This window comes from Vicia villosa, linkage group LG2 (assembly GCF_029867415.1).
Source record: "Vicia villosa cultivar HV-30 ecotype Madison, WI linkage group LG2, Vvil1.0, whole genome shotgun sequence".
NCBI classification, from domain to species: Eukaryota; Viridiplantae; Streptophyta; class Magnoliopsida; order Fabales; family Fabaceae; genus Vicia; species Vicia villosa.
The window spans coordinates 162,501,870-162,520,026 of record NC_081181.1 but is presented as its reverse complement, the minus strand read 5'-3'; the positions used below and the strand labels follow the sequence as shown (position 1 = coordinate 162,520,026).

General features: G+C 34.3%; 1 protein-coding gene and 1 long non-coding RNA gene across 2 annotated transcripts; both read left to right on the top strand.

Annotated features, from left to right (window-relative positions):
- Positions 1-6,733: 6,733 nt before the first annotated feature.
- Positions 6,734-7,148, top strand: LOC131647294 (uncharacterized). The gene is made up of 3 exons (XR_009297775.1): positions 6,734-6,815; positions 6,909-7,004; positions 7,089-7,148. It is a non-coding gene; the product is annotated as an uncharacterized LOC131647294 (long non-coding RNA).
- A 3,545-nt stretch (positions 7,149-10,693) lies between these two features.
- On the top strand, positions 10,694-17,843 carry LOC131652792 (ABC transporter B family member 15-like). The gene is made up of 7 exons (XM_058922749.1): positions 10,694-11,107; positions 11,404-11,458; positions 11,716-11,894; positions 12,277-12,734; positions 12,837-13,377; positions 14,978-15,910; positions 16,028-17,843. Exons 1-7 carry the CDS (start codon positions 10,847-10,849, stop codon positions 17,429-17,431), a joined length of 3,831 nt encoding a protein of 1,276 aa, XP_058778732.1. The 5' UTR covers positions 10,694-10,846; the 3' UTR covers positions 17,432-17,843.
- Positions 17,844-18,157: the final 314 nt, after the last annotated feature.

Genomic DNA, 18,157 nt, shown 5'->3' with positions numbered 1-18,157 from the left:
TTATAGGGGGGGGTAATGAAAGCGCTTTTCAAAAGCGCTCTTATAGGGGAGGGGAATGAAAGCGCTTTTCAAAAGCGCTCTTATAGGGGGGGGGGAATGAAAGCGCTTTTTAAAAGCGCTCTTATAGGGGGTAGGTATGAAAGCGCTTTCTAAAAAGCGCTCTTGTAGCCCTGGGTATGAAAGCGCTTCTGAAAAGCGCTCTTGTAGCCCTGATTAAATTTTTCATAAAACACGCTATTTTCCAGAAACACGTTATTTTTCAGAAACAGTCTTCTTCTTCCTCGCAAGTTCTCAACCAGCACTCCTCCTCTCACTCCCTCCGCCGTTCTCAACCACTCCCACGCCACCGTCGTCGTCTCACTCTCACGCCACCGTCGTCGTCTCACTCTCACGCCACCGCCGCCGCCGCTGCCGCTGCCGCCGCCGGTCTGTGGGATTTTAGGGTTTTCTTGGTCAAAATCAACACTTCTTGCTTCATCCAAGCCATTATTAAGGTACATATATGAATGATTTTATTTGCAATTGATTATATGAATCAACTGATTTGGGTTTGATATTTTAGAAATTTGTATGATACTTTGCTAGGGATACTTTGCTAAGGTACACATATGGATGATTTTAGAAATTTCTGTTGCATGAACTGAATATAGAGAAATGAATTAGAAATTTCTGTTGCTAGGGATACTTTGCTAAGGTACACATATAGAGAAATGAATATTGTTTGTGTTTGATAAAATATAGAGAAATAGATATTATTAATAAGAAACACCACCATCCTTTACCCAAATTTCTTTGATAAAATTTTGTTTTTGCAAATGACTAGTTTAATTTAGTAGCCATTTCATTAATTAATCATTTTCATCCAATATAATCTCTTAAAGATACTTATTTGAAAAGGTAGAGACAATAACTCACTTAGTAGTATGTAGTTTGTAGAGGTGAGGTGACTTTATGAATAAACATGGAAGGAAGAAAAATTAACCTATGAATTAAAAATGGTGCTTTTTATCTCCAGTTGTGAAACTGCTCTTTATCTCCTATTCTTTAAGGTGCAGCTAATTTGATTTCTAATTTGTTTTTTTATTAGGTGCAGGCTTTGCGTCTTTCTTTGACAGTTAGAAACACGATAGTGTCATTTCACGTTGGTCTAGAGCTAGAATAAGACTTGCTAAGGTAAGATACTGGATAATAGTTAATGTTCTCACTAAATGATGTTATGCTATGTATATGGTGCTAATTATTTTTCTTGTGTTTGTTTCTGAATTAAGGACTTGTTGATTCATGATTCTTTGAATCTTTGAATTGGTCATATTAGCAAGATTCATATATTATTCAATTGTATTAAGTATCTAAGGTAGTAGTAATGTATTCTATTATACGATGACTTATGATTGCCTCTTTGTATCTGCAGAATCTGAATCTCTAAAAGAAAATTGCTTAACCTTGTTCCCAATATATCACCACTCTTCTTTCTCCTTAGTTCAGGTTTGTGCTCTTAACTATACTTAAGTATACTTAAGTTAGGTTGTTATGCTTCAGGTTTTGTTGACTTATTGGAACAATGTTTCGTGAGGTTTTATATAAAAGTATAAGTTTTGATTACATGAAAACTTTGGCATACTATTTCGTGAGGTATATTTATATATTTACTTATTTGATTGTGGGATTGAGAATGAAAATGCTATCTTTATTCTAAACCATGATCGTTGTGCACTATGAGCATGTTTGAATGTAATACAAACATTTCAACTCTTCCTCTTGCTATTTTGTAACTTGGTTTATGGAATTCTACAAGTTTTGAAATGGATTGAACTATTTTAAAACATGCTCATATATTAAATTGACTTTAAGAGATAAGAAGGAAATATCTATATTTATTTCTGAAATGAAGTGAGATGGGAAACATTCACATTATTCTCTTTCAAATTTTACATTATTCTCTTTCCAATTTTTACTAGTGATTTCATTTTCAACCAGTTTTTTGGTTTGTGGACTTATATTACCTTGAAATAAGGTAATGTCTTCTTTAAGAAATCGGGTATTCTGATTAGGTATTCTATTATGATGATAGCTATTTATTATCTTGACAGAATTCCTTAGTACCTGATAGAGAAACCAAGAAGCATTTGTTTAGCTTAATTAAGTCATGGATAAGACATGGATGAGATCAAACCGATTGTCGAAAGAGTACGAGAAAGGGGTATGGGAATTCGTTGAGTTTGCGGTTAAGCACTCCAAAGACCCGCTTCGAATGCCGTGTCCTTGCTTGGGTTGCTGTTATGGGGGTAAGGTTGACGGGAAACAGTTGGGATCCCATTTACTACGGTTTGGAATTGATAGAAGTTATACATGTTGGACAATGCATGGTGAGAAAAGGAACGGGAATGCTGGGTCGAGTTGTAATAGGAAGTATGCTTCAAACGACGATTGCACAGACACATACGATTGCGATCGAGTCGAAGAGATTGCAGAAGCGCTTGAAGAAGATCTTGCGGATTGTCCCAAAATGTTTGAGAGGTTGGTAAGCGATGCAGAGAAACCGTTGTATGATGGTTGTTCAAAATTCACAAGATTGTCTGCGGTGTTAAAGTTGTACAACTTAAAGGCGGACAATGGATGGTCGGATAAAAGTTTCACAGAGTTATTAGCCCTTATGAAAGATATGCTACCAGAGGATAATGTTCTTCCCAATCGAACGTATGAAGCCAAAAAGATGTTGTCCTCTATTGGCATGAGCTATGATAAGATACATGCATGTCCAAACGATTGCGTTTTGTTTCGAAACGAGTATGCAGCGTTGAATGAGTGTCCTAAATGTGGTGCCCCTCGATATAAGAAAAAGTTGTCTCCTGCTAAAGTCTTATGGTATTTTCCTATAATTCCGAGATTTAGACGCATGTATCGTAGTGAGACCGATTCAAGACACTTGACTTGGCATGCAGATGAAAGAATTATTGATGGAAAGTTGCGACATCCGGCAGACTCACCACAATGGATGAAAGTTGATACTGAATATCCTGAGTTTGGAAAAGAAGCAAGAAACCTTCGGTTGTCATTGTCTACTGATGGAATGAACCCGCATGGTATTCAAAGTATCTCGCATAGCACATGGCCTGTGATTCTTATGATCTATAACCTACCTCCGTGGCTATGTATGAAGCGTAAGTACATGATGTTATCTATGCTAATTTCTGGGCCTAAACAACCAGGGAATGACATAGATGTATACTTGGCACCCTTAATCGAAGATTTAAAGTTTTTGTGGGAGAACGGTGTGGAGGTTTACGATGGGTATAGGAAGGAAAGTTTCAACTTGAGGGCGATGTTGTTTGGAACAATTAATGATTTTCCAGCATACGGAAATCTATCCGGGTACAGCAATAAAGGTCAAAAGGCGTGTCCCGTTTGTGAAGATGAAACCGATACGACACGATTGGAGCTTTGTCAGAAGAATGTCTTTCTCGGCCATCGTAGATTCTTAAATTCTAATCATCACTACCGTGGGTGGAGAAAAGCATTCAACGGAAAGGCCGAACACGGTACAGCCCCGCCTTTTTGTCAGGTGATCAAATTTTTGAAAAGGTGAAAGATGTGAGCATTCAGTTTGGCAAGCCTTTTGCACATTCGATTGTTAAGGGTGGGTGGAAGAAGAAGTCAATTTTTTTTGAACTTCCATATTGGAAGTCGTTGTACGTAAGACATTTCCTGGATGTTATGCATATTGAAAAAAATGTATTTGACAGCGTCATAGGTACGTTACTCAATATACAAGGAAAGTCTAAGGATGGCCTTAACATAAGGAAGGACATGGTAAACATGGGAATGAGAACTGAATTGGGACCCGTGACGAAAGGAAGACGAACATATCTGCCACCTGCTGTTTACACTCTATCTAGAAAGGAGAAGAAAACATTGTGTAAGTTTCTCAGTGAAGTTAAAGTTCCAGAAGGCTACTCTTCAGATATTAGAAGACTTGTGTCCATGAAAGACCTCAAGTTAAAGAGTTTGAAGACGCATGATTGTCATGTTATAATGGAACATTTTTTACCAATAGGTATACGTTCTATTCTTCCAGAAAAAGTAAGAAGCGCAATAACTAAGCTGTGTTTCTTCTTCAGGTCAATTTGCAGTAAGGTGGTCGATCCCGCGATCTTACCAACATTGCAAAAAGAGATAGTTGTTACTTTATGTGATCTTGAAATGTATTTTCCTCCCTCGTTTTTTGACATAATGGTTCATCTAGTCGTGCATCTTGTGAAAGAGACACAATTGTGCGGACCAGCTTATATGAGATGGATGTACCCTGCTGAACGTTATATGAAAATATTAAAAGGGTACGTGAAAAACAGAAGTCGACCGGAGGGCTGTATTGCCGAACGATACGTTGTTGAAGAAGCGGTTGAGTTTTGTACTGAATATCTGTCAAATGTTCAATCTATTGGACTCCCTAAGTCTCATATTGTCGAAAAAAAAGAAGGAAAAAGGCTAATTGGAAATAAAGTTATGACAGTATCAATGGTCGAACGGGATCAAGCGCACTTGTATGTTCTGCACAATGAGATTGAGGTTGAGCCGTATGTTGAAATGCACAAGATTGTTCTCCGAGATTTAAATCCAAATAGAAATGAGAACTGGATAGTACGAGAGCACAATCGAAGTTTCATACCGTGGTTTAGGGATCATATTTATTCAAAGTATCGTTCAGATCCTGCTTCAGTAACAGAAAGGTTGAGATGCTTAGCCTATGGTCCAACTGTAATTGTGCTTTCTTATAGCGCATACGCAATTAATGGATACACATTTTATACCAAAGAACAGGATGATAAAAGTACTATGCAAAATAGTGGTGTTACCTTGGTGGCTGAAGCAATGCACATATCAAGTGCGAATGACTTGAATCCGAAATTTGCAAATTTGTCATATTTTGGGGTTATCGAGCGCATTTTGGTGTTTGATTACGCGAAGTTTCAGATTCCTGTATTTGGTTGCAAGTGGGTTGAAAATAATAGTGGCATACGAATGGATAAGTCAGGATTTTTGCAAGTGGATCTCAATAGGGTAGGGTACAAAGATGAGCCTTTCATTCTAGCCTCTCAAGCTAAACAAGTGTTCTATGTCAATGATCCTTCAAGTACGAAATGGTCTATAGTGCTTTTATCTAACAAAATAGTTGATGAAAACATTGAAGATCAAGGTGATATTGGTGTTGGCATTGGTGAGAGAAACTAGTGATAAAGCTAGTTTCAACGGTCAAAGAAAATTTCCCAAGGTATTTCTTACAAATTGTTCTATTTCCTTACAAATTGTTCTATTTTGTTAACGATAATGACTTTATATTTACTATTGGTTTAGGGCATTTCATCTTGCCAACTATACTTATCGGTACCGAGTTATCGACTAGTTGGCAAGGGAAAAGTGCACAACACTGTGGGAGATTTACTTCACCATAGACCGCTCCCGGATGGACACCTGAAAGTATCGGTGGATGTTGTAGTAGATCATGATGCGAAGCTACCGGTACCTGACTTGGTCTCAGAGACGACATTGCTGCGAGATGCAATAGGATCATTTGTTGCATGGCCCTCGGAGCTCATTGTCATTAGTGATGAGGTATATTGAAAACGATTAAGAAATCGTTTAGTTTTCGAATGTCAATTCTAAACCGTTTATTAACTATTTTTTACGTTTTAATTTTAGATTGCTCCTATAAAACCCGCAAATAAGGGTAAAGGGATTTTACAGGAGGAGGAGTCCGTTGCATCACTAAAAGAGGTACATTTAAAGTGTTAATAATTAATCTGAATCTAAATCTGCATGATTTTATATTTTACCTAACTTATATGATTTTTAGGCATCCGCTCGGGAGTCACAACAAGTGACGCAGCAAGTTCGTACCGTACCACCCACTGGTCCTCCGAAGCCAGCGGGAAAAAAAGGCGGTTCTTTTGTGCCTCGGTACCGGTCGACGCTCGTAACAATGGTTGATATGTCCGATTTGAAGGACGGTGCGTTACGTGAAATCGCTATGGATGAGAGTGTCTTCGGTATTGAATTCAAGTCATTTATTGAACTTGGTGACTTGGAGGAGATTTTTAAGCATGATCAACTAGGCGTCAATAACATGCACTCATACATCCGGTAATATTCCCTCATCCGATATATTATTTAATTAGTCCCACAATATAATTTATTTACACATTTCAATGAAAATAATCTAATGTTTATTATGTTTTTATTTAAGGTTGTTGTATGACAGAGTGTTGCGCGGGACTCCGTTGTCTAACAGATTCCGTTTCGTGTCTTCCGCCCACTGCAGCGGAATGGCAATTGCTTCGGAACCGGAATCAGTTAGACAGCAATTAGTCGATAGATTCATGTCCACCGGCAACACAGAATGTCTGCATCTTTGGGCGTATAATACCCGACCAGTAGGGTTAGTTTCTCATTCTTTGTTCATCTAATTTCTGTTTCTTTTGTGTATAGCAAAATTTTCATATAACCTATTGTTTTTATTTATAGAGCACACTGGTTGCTGCTTGCTATCAACCCTATAAGGGAGGTCGTGTATTATCTGAATTCGGTAAATGGTGAATGGACCAATTATCAGGCCATGAAGGACATCGTTGATTTGTAAGTGGGATCGTTCTAAATATATATTCGTGTATATTTATATATATTTTTACTTATTTGTGGGATTGATCTAAAGATATGCTTTTATATATTTGTTAATTAGATCAATACAAGTGTTCCGAAGTCAACGGGACGCACAGGTATCCCGAACTAAATCTAGCAACATTACTTGGATCCAAGTGCAGGTAAATTATTTTTCACAATGTTGCTTATAATATATTTATGCTACTTGATAAAACAATGCACAACTATAGAATCTTATTTGTTTTTCTATGTAGTGTCCGCAACAGCGAAACAGTTACGATTGCGGATACTTTGTATTGAGGTATATAAAAGAAATCCTTCAGGCAAATCAATTAGAGATTCCGCTCACGGTATGAATTTATAACTTAAGATAATTTCATATAACTTATTACATTTAACTAAATGTATCATTCATATTTTTTTTTGTTTTGTAGTACCTTGACGAATTCCGTGCCGCTACATACCCGAAACTTAAGTTGGAAGAAATAAAAGAGGATTTGAGTCATTATTATATTAAGCGCTTTTTCATGTAGGATTTGTGTCGATTTACTTACAATTTTATGTAACATTATTGATGTTGTAATATATGATGTATATATATAATTTTGGATATTATTTTGGTATATATATTGTCTTACTGATGGCTGAAATAATATCGTCAAAAATAAATTACAGGTCGAAAATAAATTACAGGTCGAAAATATTACAGGTCGAAAATATTACAGGTCGACTGGGAGGATTAAATTACAGGCTGCACATTAAAAAACCACACAAACCTACTAAAGCGCTTCTTAGTAAAAGCGCTGCCAAAGATCAATAAAAAAGAATTAAAAAAAAAAAAAAACGCAACCTACGAAAGCGCTTCTGGAAAAGCGCTCTTATAGGGTGGGCTTTAAGAGCGCTTTTTCCTAAAAAAGCGCTCTTAAAGGCCACCCTATAAGAGCGCTTTTCCAGAAGCGCTTTCGTATGTTGCTTTTTTTTTTTTTTTTTAACTCTCACAGGGGGGGCTATAAGAGCGCTTTTCTTGAAAAAGCGCTCTTAAAGGGGTGCCTATGAGAGCGCTTTTGCCAGGAAAACGCTCTTATAGGGGGACCTACGAGAGCGCTTTTTCCAGAAAAGCGCTCTTATAGGGGGGCCTACCAGAGCGCTTTTAGAAGCGCTTTTGTAGGCTACGCCAGCGCTGGCTTTGGCAGCACTTTAAAGCGCTGTTAAAGGCCAAAAAAAGCGCTTTTAAAAGCCTTGCGCGTTGTAGTGTTTTTTATTATTATTTAAAGATTACAATGGTCAATGGTCCTATATATATATATATATATATATATATATATATATATATATATATATATATATATATATATATATATATATATACTACTCCCTCCGATCTCAAATATAAGCAAATTTGCAAAAAAGCTCACCCTTTAAGGAGAATGTCTCAATGCATTTAATTCTTACTCTCTTTCTAATTTTACCCCTATTTTTTGTTTTGGAAATTGTTGCAAACATTTAAAATGTAAAAAATTGTAGGGGTATATTTGGAATAGTGACATTGAATGTAATAAATATTGATTTTTTTTGCTTATATTTAAGACCATAGAATTTTATTTTATTTTGCTTATATTTGAGACAGGAGGGAGTATATATAAAGCATATCAAGTGAGAGTATTTTATAACGAGAGATGAGAAAAACAAATATCAATCAAGAGAGAATGTTAATACATTAATGGGATTATTAATTTTTCTTTCTGGATAAATCTAATGGTTAAAATTTGTCCCTCTCATCTCTCATACTCCCTCCGTTTTTTATTATAAGTCATTTTGGAAAAAAAAATTGTATTTTAATATAAGTCGTTTTACAATTCCAATGAATAATTAATGTTATTTTTCCTATTATATCCTTAAATATTTATTATTCTCTCTCCTTTAAATTATATAAATTTATCTTCCACATGTCATTAATGAAGGATAATTTTGTAAAAACCTTCTTAATTTATCATTTTCATACAACAATTATTATTTTTCTTAATCTGTGTGAAAAGGCTAAAACGACTTATAATAAAAGACGGAGGGAGTACTGTTAATTAACTTCTCTTGTCTAGTACTTCAATATCCTTCACAAGTGAAAGGCAGCCGACCCAACAATTTCAAGCCCCGAGGTAAACTAAAAAATTGAACATTTTTAATATAATAAAAATATTTTTTAAATTAATATATTTTAGATTATTAGAATATAAAATTATTATAATTAATTATATTTAACATTTTATTTTTAATTGATAATAAAATTAACTCATTTAAACATTCTTCTTATTATTTAAAAAAAATAAGTAAAAAAACAATGTATAAATTTTAAAAAAATAATACTTGAATATCAAGTCTTCTATTATGCTAGAGAACTCGAAAATTATATAAACATAGAATAAAAAAGTGTGGTCCTAGGCGATAAATTTGATGGCCTATCCCAAATACCCACCTTGATTAAAGGATAGTAATTATATATCATCATCAACTTTGCTAAAAATTGTTAGAAATATAGCAATCTATCTTTAAATTTTACTACAAAAAAAGTGTCATAATTTTTGTTGTTTATTTCTTTCTCACAATGTGGCAGTAAATTTTAAGATGTTTTGTCATTTCATGAAACGCCAAACTTGCTACAATATGTTGAACACTTTGATTGTCATGGTAGATAATGGATTTTTATATTTGGAGATCTGATTTGAGATATAGCAGTCATTGAAGAATTTTACCTATCACCCTTCAAATTCCCCCTCCCTTTCCATTTTCTATTATTTTAAAAATGCTCATAAACAAATTTAGAGGTACCTAAGAATGAAATTTTCGGTATTTTTATAAAATTTCTGATAATTCTTTATAAATTTATGGTATAATTTTTGGGAAAAAAATTATTTTTTACCGAAAATTTTGAAAATTTATGCACTATCAGATTTTTTGAAAAATCTAATAAATTTTTGAAAATGAACATTGGTGATACTCCGTTTAGTCATATTTATTGCTACTGTATTTTATTGGAAATGTACATAATGATACTAACATTAGTGTGAAACATTAATGCTACGATTGAAAAAAAAGAATATGAGGTCCTAGGCCACTGCCTATCTTGCCAGCTCCCCTTTAGACTGGGGCTGATTTTAATTTTTTTTTAGTTATTTCTGAGGAAGGAAAGAGATAGAACCTCTAATAAGATATCATTTTGATTTGGGACAAGAAATAAATACTCCTTCCGTTCCACAATGAGTGATTCATTTGAAATAAAATAATGTCACAAGATCGATTTCAATTTCCAATACATTTTTTCCAATTCTACCCTCTAATTAATATAAATTTCATCATTCCCAATACATAATAAGGACCCTATTGTAAATAAAAACAATATTCTCTCTCTTATTTTTATACATTTTTTTTAATATGTGTGAAATGGTGTGCTGGGTCACTTATTAAGGGACGGAAGAAGTATTTAATTAGAAGAAAGTGAAGCTCAGAAATATCCAAACCTGTTTGAGGCAGATTCTGAGCTCAGTATGATAGGAACAGTAAAACCCGACTTAGCCCCACCCATTATTATGCCTACAAGAGAGTGAACCCCATATTGATAGACATACAAATCTCCTAATTCATATCCATGCAGACCGTAGGATAAGCAGACCGGTCCACTAATCCTAATACTCAAAACCCAACTCTATTTGTAGCTGCTAAACCATTGAGGTCTATGGTTGGACCGGTTCATTTAGCTTAATTAATAACTGATCCAAATTAATTAACATGCAGGATTTCCAGTCGTCATTAATGATGTTTTTTTTGTTCTGATTGAATCATTAATGATGCTTTTTGTACATTCATTATTTGTATATAAAAATCATAAAGTCAAAGAATCAATAACAACAATATAGTTATAGTAACTTCACACATGTTATCATGAATCACTTAAATTAAATATTTTTTTTCATTTTGCTGTCCCCACCACCACTCCACACACTCCCTCCCACTTTCTCTTTTCCTATAAATCCCACCAAAACATTGCAACGTTCAATATAACAAACAAAACCATAGAAAGCTTGGTCTTGGAACCAAGCACAATTCAAAATTGTCAGAAAAAAAATCTTACTCTATTTGGTTTTTTTTTCTTCTTGTTATATCATTACAAAAGAAATAGTTTTTGTTGTGGTGTTAAAAAATGGGTGGTGGTGATGGTGGTGGTGATCATAAAAATGTTTCTATTGTTAAAAAGAAGAAAAAGAAAAATGGTTCTTTTAAGTCCATTTTCATGCATGCTGATATTCTAGATTGGTTCTTCATGTTTTTTGGTTTTTTAGGGGCAATTGGTGATGGCATAATGGTACCTTTGGTGTTGTTTATCACAAGCAAAATTATGAACACTATTGGTAGTGTTTCTGACCCATCAAGCAACCACAATTTTGTCCATAACATCAACAAGGTTCTCAATCTCTCTCACTCGGGCTTAAATTTTATCTCAACCGTTGACTAAATCTAGTTTTTGAGCGAGAGAGGATTCAGAGTGTAATAAAGAAACTTGAATCCTCTCTCTCTCTCTCTTTCAATCTGAGTAAAATCTTCTCTACTTTTCAAAAGATATAGAAGATTATGATGAAAACATGTATAAATTCTAAATATATAAATTCTTTAAGAGTTTCTTCAGCACTTTCCCTCACATAAGTAGAGAGGAAACACAAGTAGTTTATTTGGTTTGACTTTATTAACTTTGTGATGCAGAATGCTGTTTTTTTGTTATATTTGGCATGTGCTGCTTTTGTTGCTTGCTTCCTAGGTGAGTTTTCAGTTTTCTTTCTATTTTTGGTTTTTGGGTACTTTACTTTAATATGAATATGGAATATAATAAGTATATCCTATGAATATAACGAATTTTCATATATTTTACAGATTGAAATTAACAATTTCATACACTTACAGATTACGTATATTTATATACATTTGAAACTATAGCAAAGAAAAACTGATACTTTATGCATATTGATGATTTATTCTTCTCATATGATATAAGTATTAATTGTGTACATTTTTTAGAGGGTTATTGTTGGACAAGAACAGGTGAAAGACAAGCTGCAAGAATGAGATCTAGATACTTAAAAGCAGTTCTAAGACAAGAAGTGGGATACTTTGATGTACATGTTACAAGTACATCAGAAGTCATCACCAGTGTCTCTAATGACAGCCTAGTAATTCAAGATGTTCTCAGTGAAAAGGTATAAAAAAATCATTTCTATCCTTAAGGATAGAAATAAAGTTTCTACCTAGCTAGAAATAAAAATAGAGTAGTTGAAATTAAACCAAATTTTGTTTAAATAAGACATGTCTGTTTTAAAAATCTAAGACTCCAATCTCATCTATAACATGATATAGACTATTTTAAGAGTCTCACATGGTCTTTTTTAAAGCCTAACTAAACACCATAGTTCATTTATAAGTCTACTTCATATTAAAGTTGTGTTGTGTAACTTTGACACTTTAAATTGTCGATTTGTTTTAGTGTTTGATACGTATCAATGTGTAACACCAACACAAGTATTTATGACATTACAATTTTCATATTAGTATTTAATTTCTTCTAACTTGAAAATCATATAGGTTCCAAATTTTGTGATGAATGCATCTATGTTCATTGGGAGCTACATAGTGGCATTTGCAATGCTATGGAGATTGGCAATTGTTGGATTCCCTTTTATTGTTCTACTTGTGATACCTGGTTTAATGTATGGGAGAACTTTGATGGGATTGGCTAGAAAAATCAGAGACGAGTACAATAAAGCCGGTACAATAGCAGAACAAGCAATATCTTCTATCAGAACTGTTTATTCCTTTGCAGGAGAAAACAAAACCATAGCTGCTTTCTCTGATGCCTTAGAAGGATCTGTGAAGTTGGGATTGAAACAAGGCTTAGCTAAAGGTTTAGCCATAGGAAGCAATGGTGTTGTTTTTGCTATATGGTCATTTATGGCATATTATGGTAGCAGGATGGTCATGTATCATGGTGCGAAAGGTGGAACTGTATTTGCAGTTGGAGCTTCACTAGCACTTGGTGGATTGTAAGTATACCTTTTCCATTTGTGACATTCCATTCAATTCATACTATTAGAAAAAGGTGAATCAATGATGAAAATTTTGAAACATGTCTCCTTGTGTGATAGGGCTTTAGGCGCCGGTTTATCCAATGTGAAGTACTTTTCAGAAGCAAGTGTAGCCGGCGAAAGAATAATGGAAGTGATAAAAAGAGTTCCAAATATAGACTCAGAAAACTTGGAAGGTGAAGTTCTAGAGAAAGTGTCGGGGGAAGTTGAATTCAACCATGTTGAATTTGTGTATCCATCAAGGCCAGAAAGTGTGATCTTAAATGATTTTTGTTTAAAGGTTCCATCAGGTAAAACAGTGGCATTAGTAGGAGGAAGTGGTTCAGGAAAATCAACTGTAATATCGCTTTTGCAAAGGTTTTATGATCCAATTGGTGGAGAGATTCTTTTTGATGGGGTTCCTATTCATAAGTTGCAACTCAAATGGCTTAGATCTCAAATGGGATTGGTGAGTCAAGAACCTGCTTTATTTGCAACAAGTATTAAAGAGAATATACTTTTTGGAAGAGAGGATGCTACATATGAAGATGTTGTTGATGCTGCTAAAGCTTCAAATGCTCATAATTTCATTTCAATATTGCCACAAGGATATGATACTCAGGTTAGTGCTAATTGCTTTTGTCATTATGCTATGAACCAAATATAATTAAGTGGAATTTCTCTATTCTACAATGATGAAAGGGTAAATAGAATAGTTCTAAATTGCAATCGCGGTCATTGTCATAGATTGTAGCGATATTGTTAACTTTTTATGAGTTTGTTACAAAGATGGACACCAAAAACAATAATAATGAAAGGGTAAATAAAATAGTTCTAACTTGCAATTGAAATCATTGTGAAAAATTGTGGCGAAATTGTGCACTTTTTACGAGATTGTGACAAAGATGGACACCAAAAGCAATACTAACACAAACTTCTTTCATAGTTTTTGAAAAATTACAGCGATTGAATATAACCGCATGTGTTAGTGCAACATGTGTCAGACATAGACACGCAAAACATGTCCTTAATACGAAGTATTTGTGTTACTAGCCTATTTGCTAATAGAATCAATGACAAGGATACCATGAAGTAAGGGGCATATTTTGCAATAATTTTGCAACTATAAAAAATTTTGGTGGTCCACTACATGAAGCATCTTATCTTTCTTCCATCCAAGTTGCATCACTGTAAATGCCTTTTAGGCGACAAATTTCATTCATGGCCAACATATCTTGACCATACTTTTTTATAAAATTATTAACACATAGCATATCTTAAATACTATACTATTGTTATTATAATATTGTTAGTATTTAAATATTTTTATAGAAGTGATTCATTGAATGAAAAACAAACCTGAAACGTAACATACAAGGACATCAGTAGTTGACATTCCTAAATTAGTGAATAAATAAACAATGACCTCTGTTGCAATTGATTAACATTTTTTCTAGTTACACTCCAAAAGTATTTCTGTTTACACTCTTTGATAACAATTTTTATAGGTGTTTTAAAAATATATAAACGAGGCTTAGAGTATTTTGGGTATTATTGTTAAATAATTTCGGTCAAAGTAGTGTTATTGGGATTTATGGTGTGCAACTAGCAAAAATATTGATTAATTAAGTTACCACAGAGCTAAAATTTACATTTATATATATTATGTCTTATTTAATATTTGTTTTCCATCTCTATCTGTTTTTAAGTACTAATTTTCAATCATGTGCATAATTGCACAATGCACACGTTAAGTTTTATTAGTTACTTATTTTTTATTACTCAAGTGTGAATATATCTATTATATAAAGACAAGTTTAAAATTTTTTTTTCTTAATTTTTTATATATTTTCTGACTTTAGTCTTTTATGACTTTTAATATTGCTGATTTAAGTGCATGTACCTGTGTAAAGAATGACTAATATATTTTGGTGGATATAATATTAAAGTAAAATTTATTCTTGTGTCAACTCTCTAGTTAAATAAACAGAGTTTATTAATTGAAAAATATCATCATACTTTTACAGATTAGTTATTCACATTTAAAATTCGTTTACTTCGACTGGATAGTTGTCACAATGTATAAAGAATCGAAATTTGTTTCCTGGAAAATGTTCATTGAAAATGTATGCATCAGTGAAACTAATTCTACTAAATTAGAAAATTATGTTATTAAGTTATAATTATGTTAATTAATTGCAAGTTTACTACTACTACTACAGGTTGGAGAGAGAGGAGTTCAAATGTCAGGAGGACAAAAGCAAAGGATTGCCATTGCAAGAGCTATAATAAAAATGCCAAAAATTCTACTGTTAGACGAAGCAACAAGTGCACTCGATTCTGAATCAGAACGAGTCGTCCAACAGGCTTTAGACAAAGCATCGGTTGGACGCACCACCATCATCATCGCTCACCGTTTATCCACCATCCAAAATGCAGACATCATTGCAGTCGTTCAAAATGGTAAAATCATGGAAACGGGATCTCACGAAAGCCTCATGGAAAATGACAATTCTCTTTACACATCCCTTGTTCGTCTCCAACAAACCAGAAACGACCAAAACAACGATACTTCGTCTATCTTGAATAGAGATCGCATGCAAAACACAAGTAGTCGTAGACTCACGAGTCGTTCTAGCTCTTTCAACTCAATGTCACGAGGTGGTGATGATATCGTTAATTATAACAATGATGTTGAAGATATTGTTAATAGCGTTGTTATAGTAGATGATCATCATAATAATAAGCAAAAGAAAAAGGTCGAGGTTCCTTCGTTTCGAAGGTTGTTGGCAATGAATTTGCCTGAGTGGAAGCAAGCGTGTTTGGGATGTTTGAACGCGCTTTTATTCGGCGCGATCCAACCTGTATATGCATTTGCAATGGGGTCGGTTATATCTGTTTATTTCCTGGAGGACCATGATGAGATCAAGAAGCAAATTAGGATCTATGCATTTTGTTTTCTAGGGTTGGCTGTGTCTTCATTGGTTTTTAATGTGCTTCAACATTATAGCTTTGCTTACATGGGAGAATACTTGACTAAAAGGGTTAGAGAAAGAATGCTTTCCAAGATACTCACTTTTGAAGTTGGTTGGTTTGATGAGGATCAAAATTCTACAGGTGCTGTTTGCTCCAGACTTGCCAAAGAAGCCAATGTGGTATGTTCTCCTAATAAAATGAAATTTTGCATGTTATGTTAGATATATGATAAAAAAACTATATAATAGGAATTTAATTCAATACTAACATATAAAATGAATTTTACGTAAACACAGGTAAGATCTTTGGTGGGTGATAGATTGGCTCTTGTGGTACAAACAATCTCAGCAGTGGTAATAGCATTCACAATGGGCCTAGTCATTGCATGGAGACTAGCCATTGTTATGATAGCAGTTCAGCCAATAATCATATGTTGTTTCTACACAAGGCGTGTCCTTCTAAAGAGCATGTCGAGTAAAGCTATTAAGGCTCAAGATGAATGTAGCAAAATAGCTGCTGAAGCTGTTTCAAATCTAAGAACCATAACTTCTTTTTCATCTCAAGATAGAATCCTCAAAATACTGGAAAAAGCCCAACAAGGGCCAAGTCAAGAAAGCATTAGACAGTCTTGGTTTGCAGGTATTGGGCTTGCGTGTTCGCAAAGCCTCAATTTTTGTACTTGGGCTTTGGACTTTTGGTATGGTGGAAAACTTGTGTCACAAGGTTATATTTCGGGTAAGGCGTTGTTCGAGACTTTTATGATCTTGGTAAGCACCGGAAGAGTTATTGCTGATGCCGGTAGCATGACGAATGATCTTGCTAAAGGCTCTGATGCTGTTGGATCGGTTTTCGCAATTCTTGATAGGTATACAAAAATCGAGCCTGATGATTTAGAAGGTTACGAAACCGAAAAATTAATAGGAAAAATCGAACTTCATGATGTGCATTTTGCATATCCAGCTAGACCTAATGTGATGATCTTTCAAGGGTTCTCGATTAAAATTGACGCCGGAAAATCAACGGCTTTGGTAGGGGAAAGTGGTTCTGGAAAATCTACAATCATAGGACTAATTGAGAGATTCTATGATCCTTTCAAAGGGACGGTGACAATAGATGGTAGAGACATAAAATCTTATCATCTAAGGTCATTAAGGAAACACATTGCACTTGTGAGTCAAGAACCAACATTGTTTGCTGGTACCATAAGGGAAAATATTGCATATGGAGCATATGATGATAAAGTTAATGTGAGTGAGATTATTGAGGCTGCAAAAGCTGCAAATGCTCATGATTTTATATCAAGCTTAAAAGATGGTTATGAGACATGGTGTGGTGATAGAGGAGTTCAACTTAGTGGTGGTCAAAAACAAAGAATTGCAATAGCAAGAGCTATATTGAAGAATCCAGCTGTGTTACTTTTGGATGAAGCAACAAGTGCACTTGATAGCCAATCAGAGAAACTAGTGCAAGATGCTTTAGAAAGGGTTATGGTTGGAAGGACGAGTGTGGTTGTGGCTCATAGGCTGAGTACTATACAAAACTGTGACTTGATTGCTGTTTTGGATAAGGGAATTGTTGTTGAGAAAGGAACACATTCATCTTTGTTGGCTAAGGGACCAAGTGGAGCTTATTACTCTTTGGTGAGTTTACAAAGAAGACCAACCAACACAATTGTCCATTCTTCACATGAAATCAATTGACCAAACATGATCAAGTTTACATGTTTGATGGAATAAGCTACAAAGAAGAACCGATGATAGAGTTGTTATGGTCATAGGTGAAATTGAAAAGAAAATTGAAGTACACCGGCACATCATAGACACGCAATCATTTTCTCTTCAAGTATCTATAAACTATAAATTAGCTTATAGCTAGTGATGGAGAGAGCCAACATGATGTCAAGGCAGATTGGCTTTCCTCATTTAGGCTTGTCCCGTTTTTAACCCATCGGAACCGGGGTGAGATGGACAACTCAAATGATCAAGTTCCAACACTCACCCCACTCTTAGATGGGTTAGCTTGTCAAACAAGTTTTATTTTATTATCAAACATAAGTCATAAAGTTCATAATTTGCTGCTATTATAATGAAAGGGAAAAAATATTCTGAAATATCTTCATGATTTGTTGTTGTTATTATCAAAATAACTCTCCAACAACAGAATTAACAGCAGCAATAGACTTATGATTTATTCTTGTAATTCGCATGATTTCTCAATAACAAAATACAATTGTTTATATCTAACTCGTGGGTCAGCCTGTCTATGTCAAGCTTTTTCAGTGGGATAAACAAAATGACCCAACTTAAAGAGTCAAGTTCAAAACCTCAATTTAATTCTACTATGCGGGTTAAATAGACTGATCCAACTTACTCAATCCGTTTTGCTACCCTTACTTATAAGCTATAGTTGATGTTTGATAGTTATCG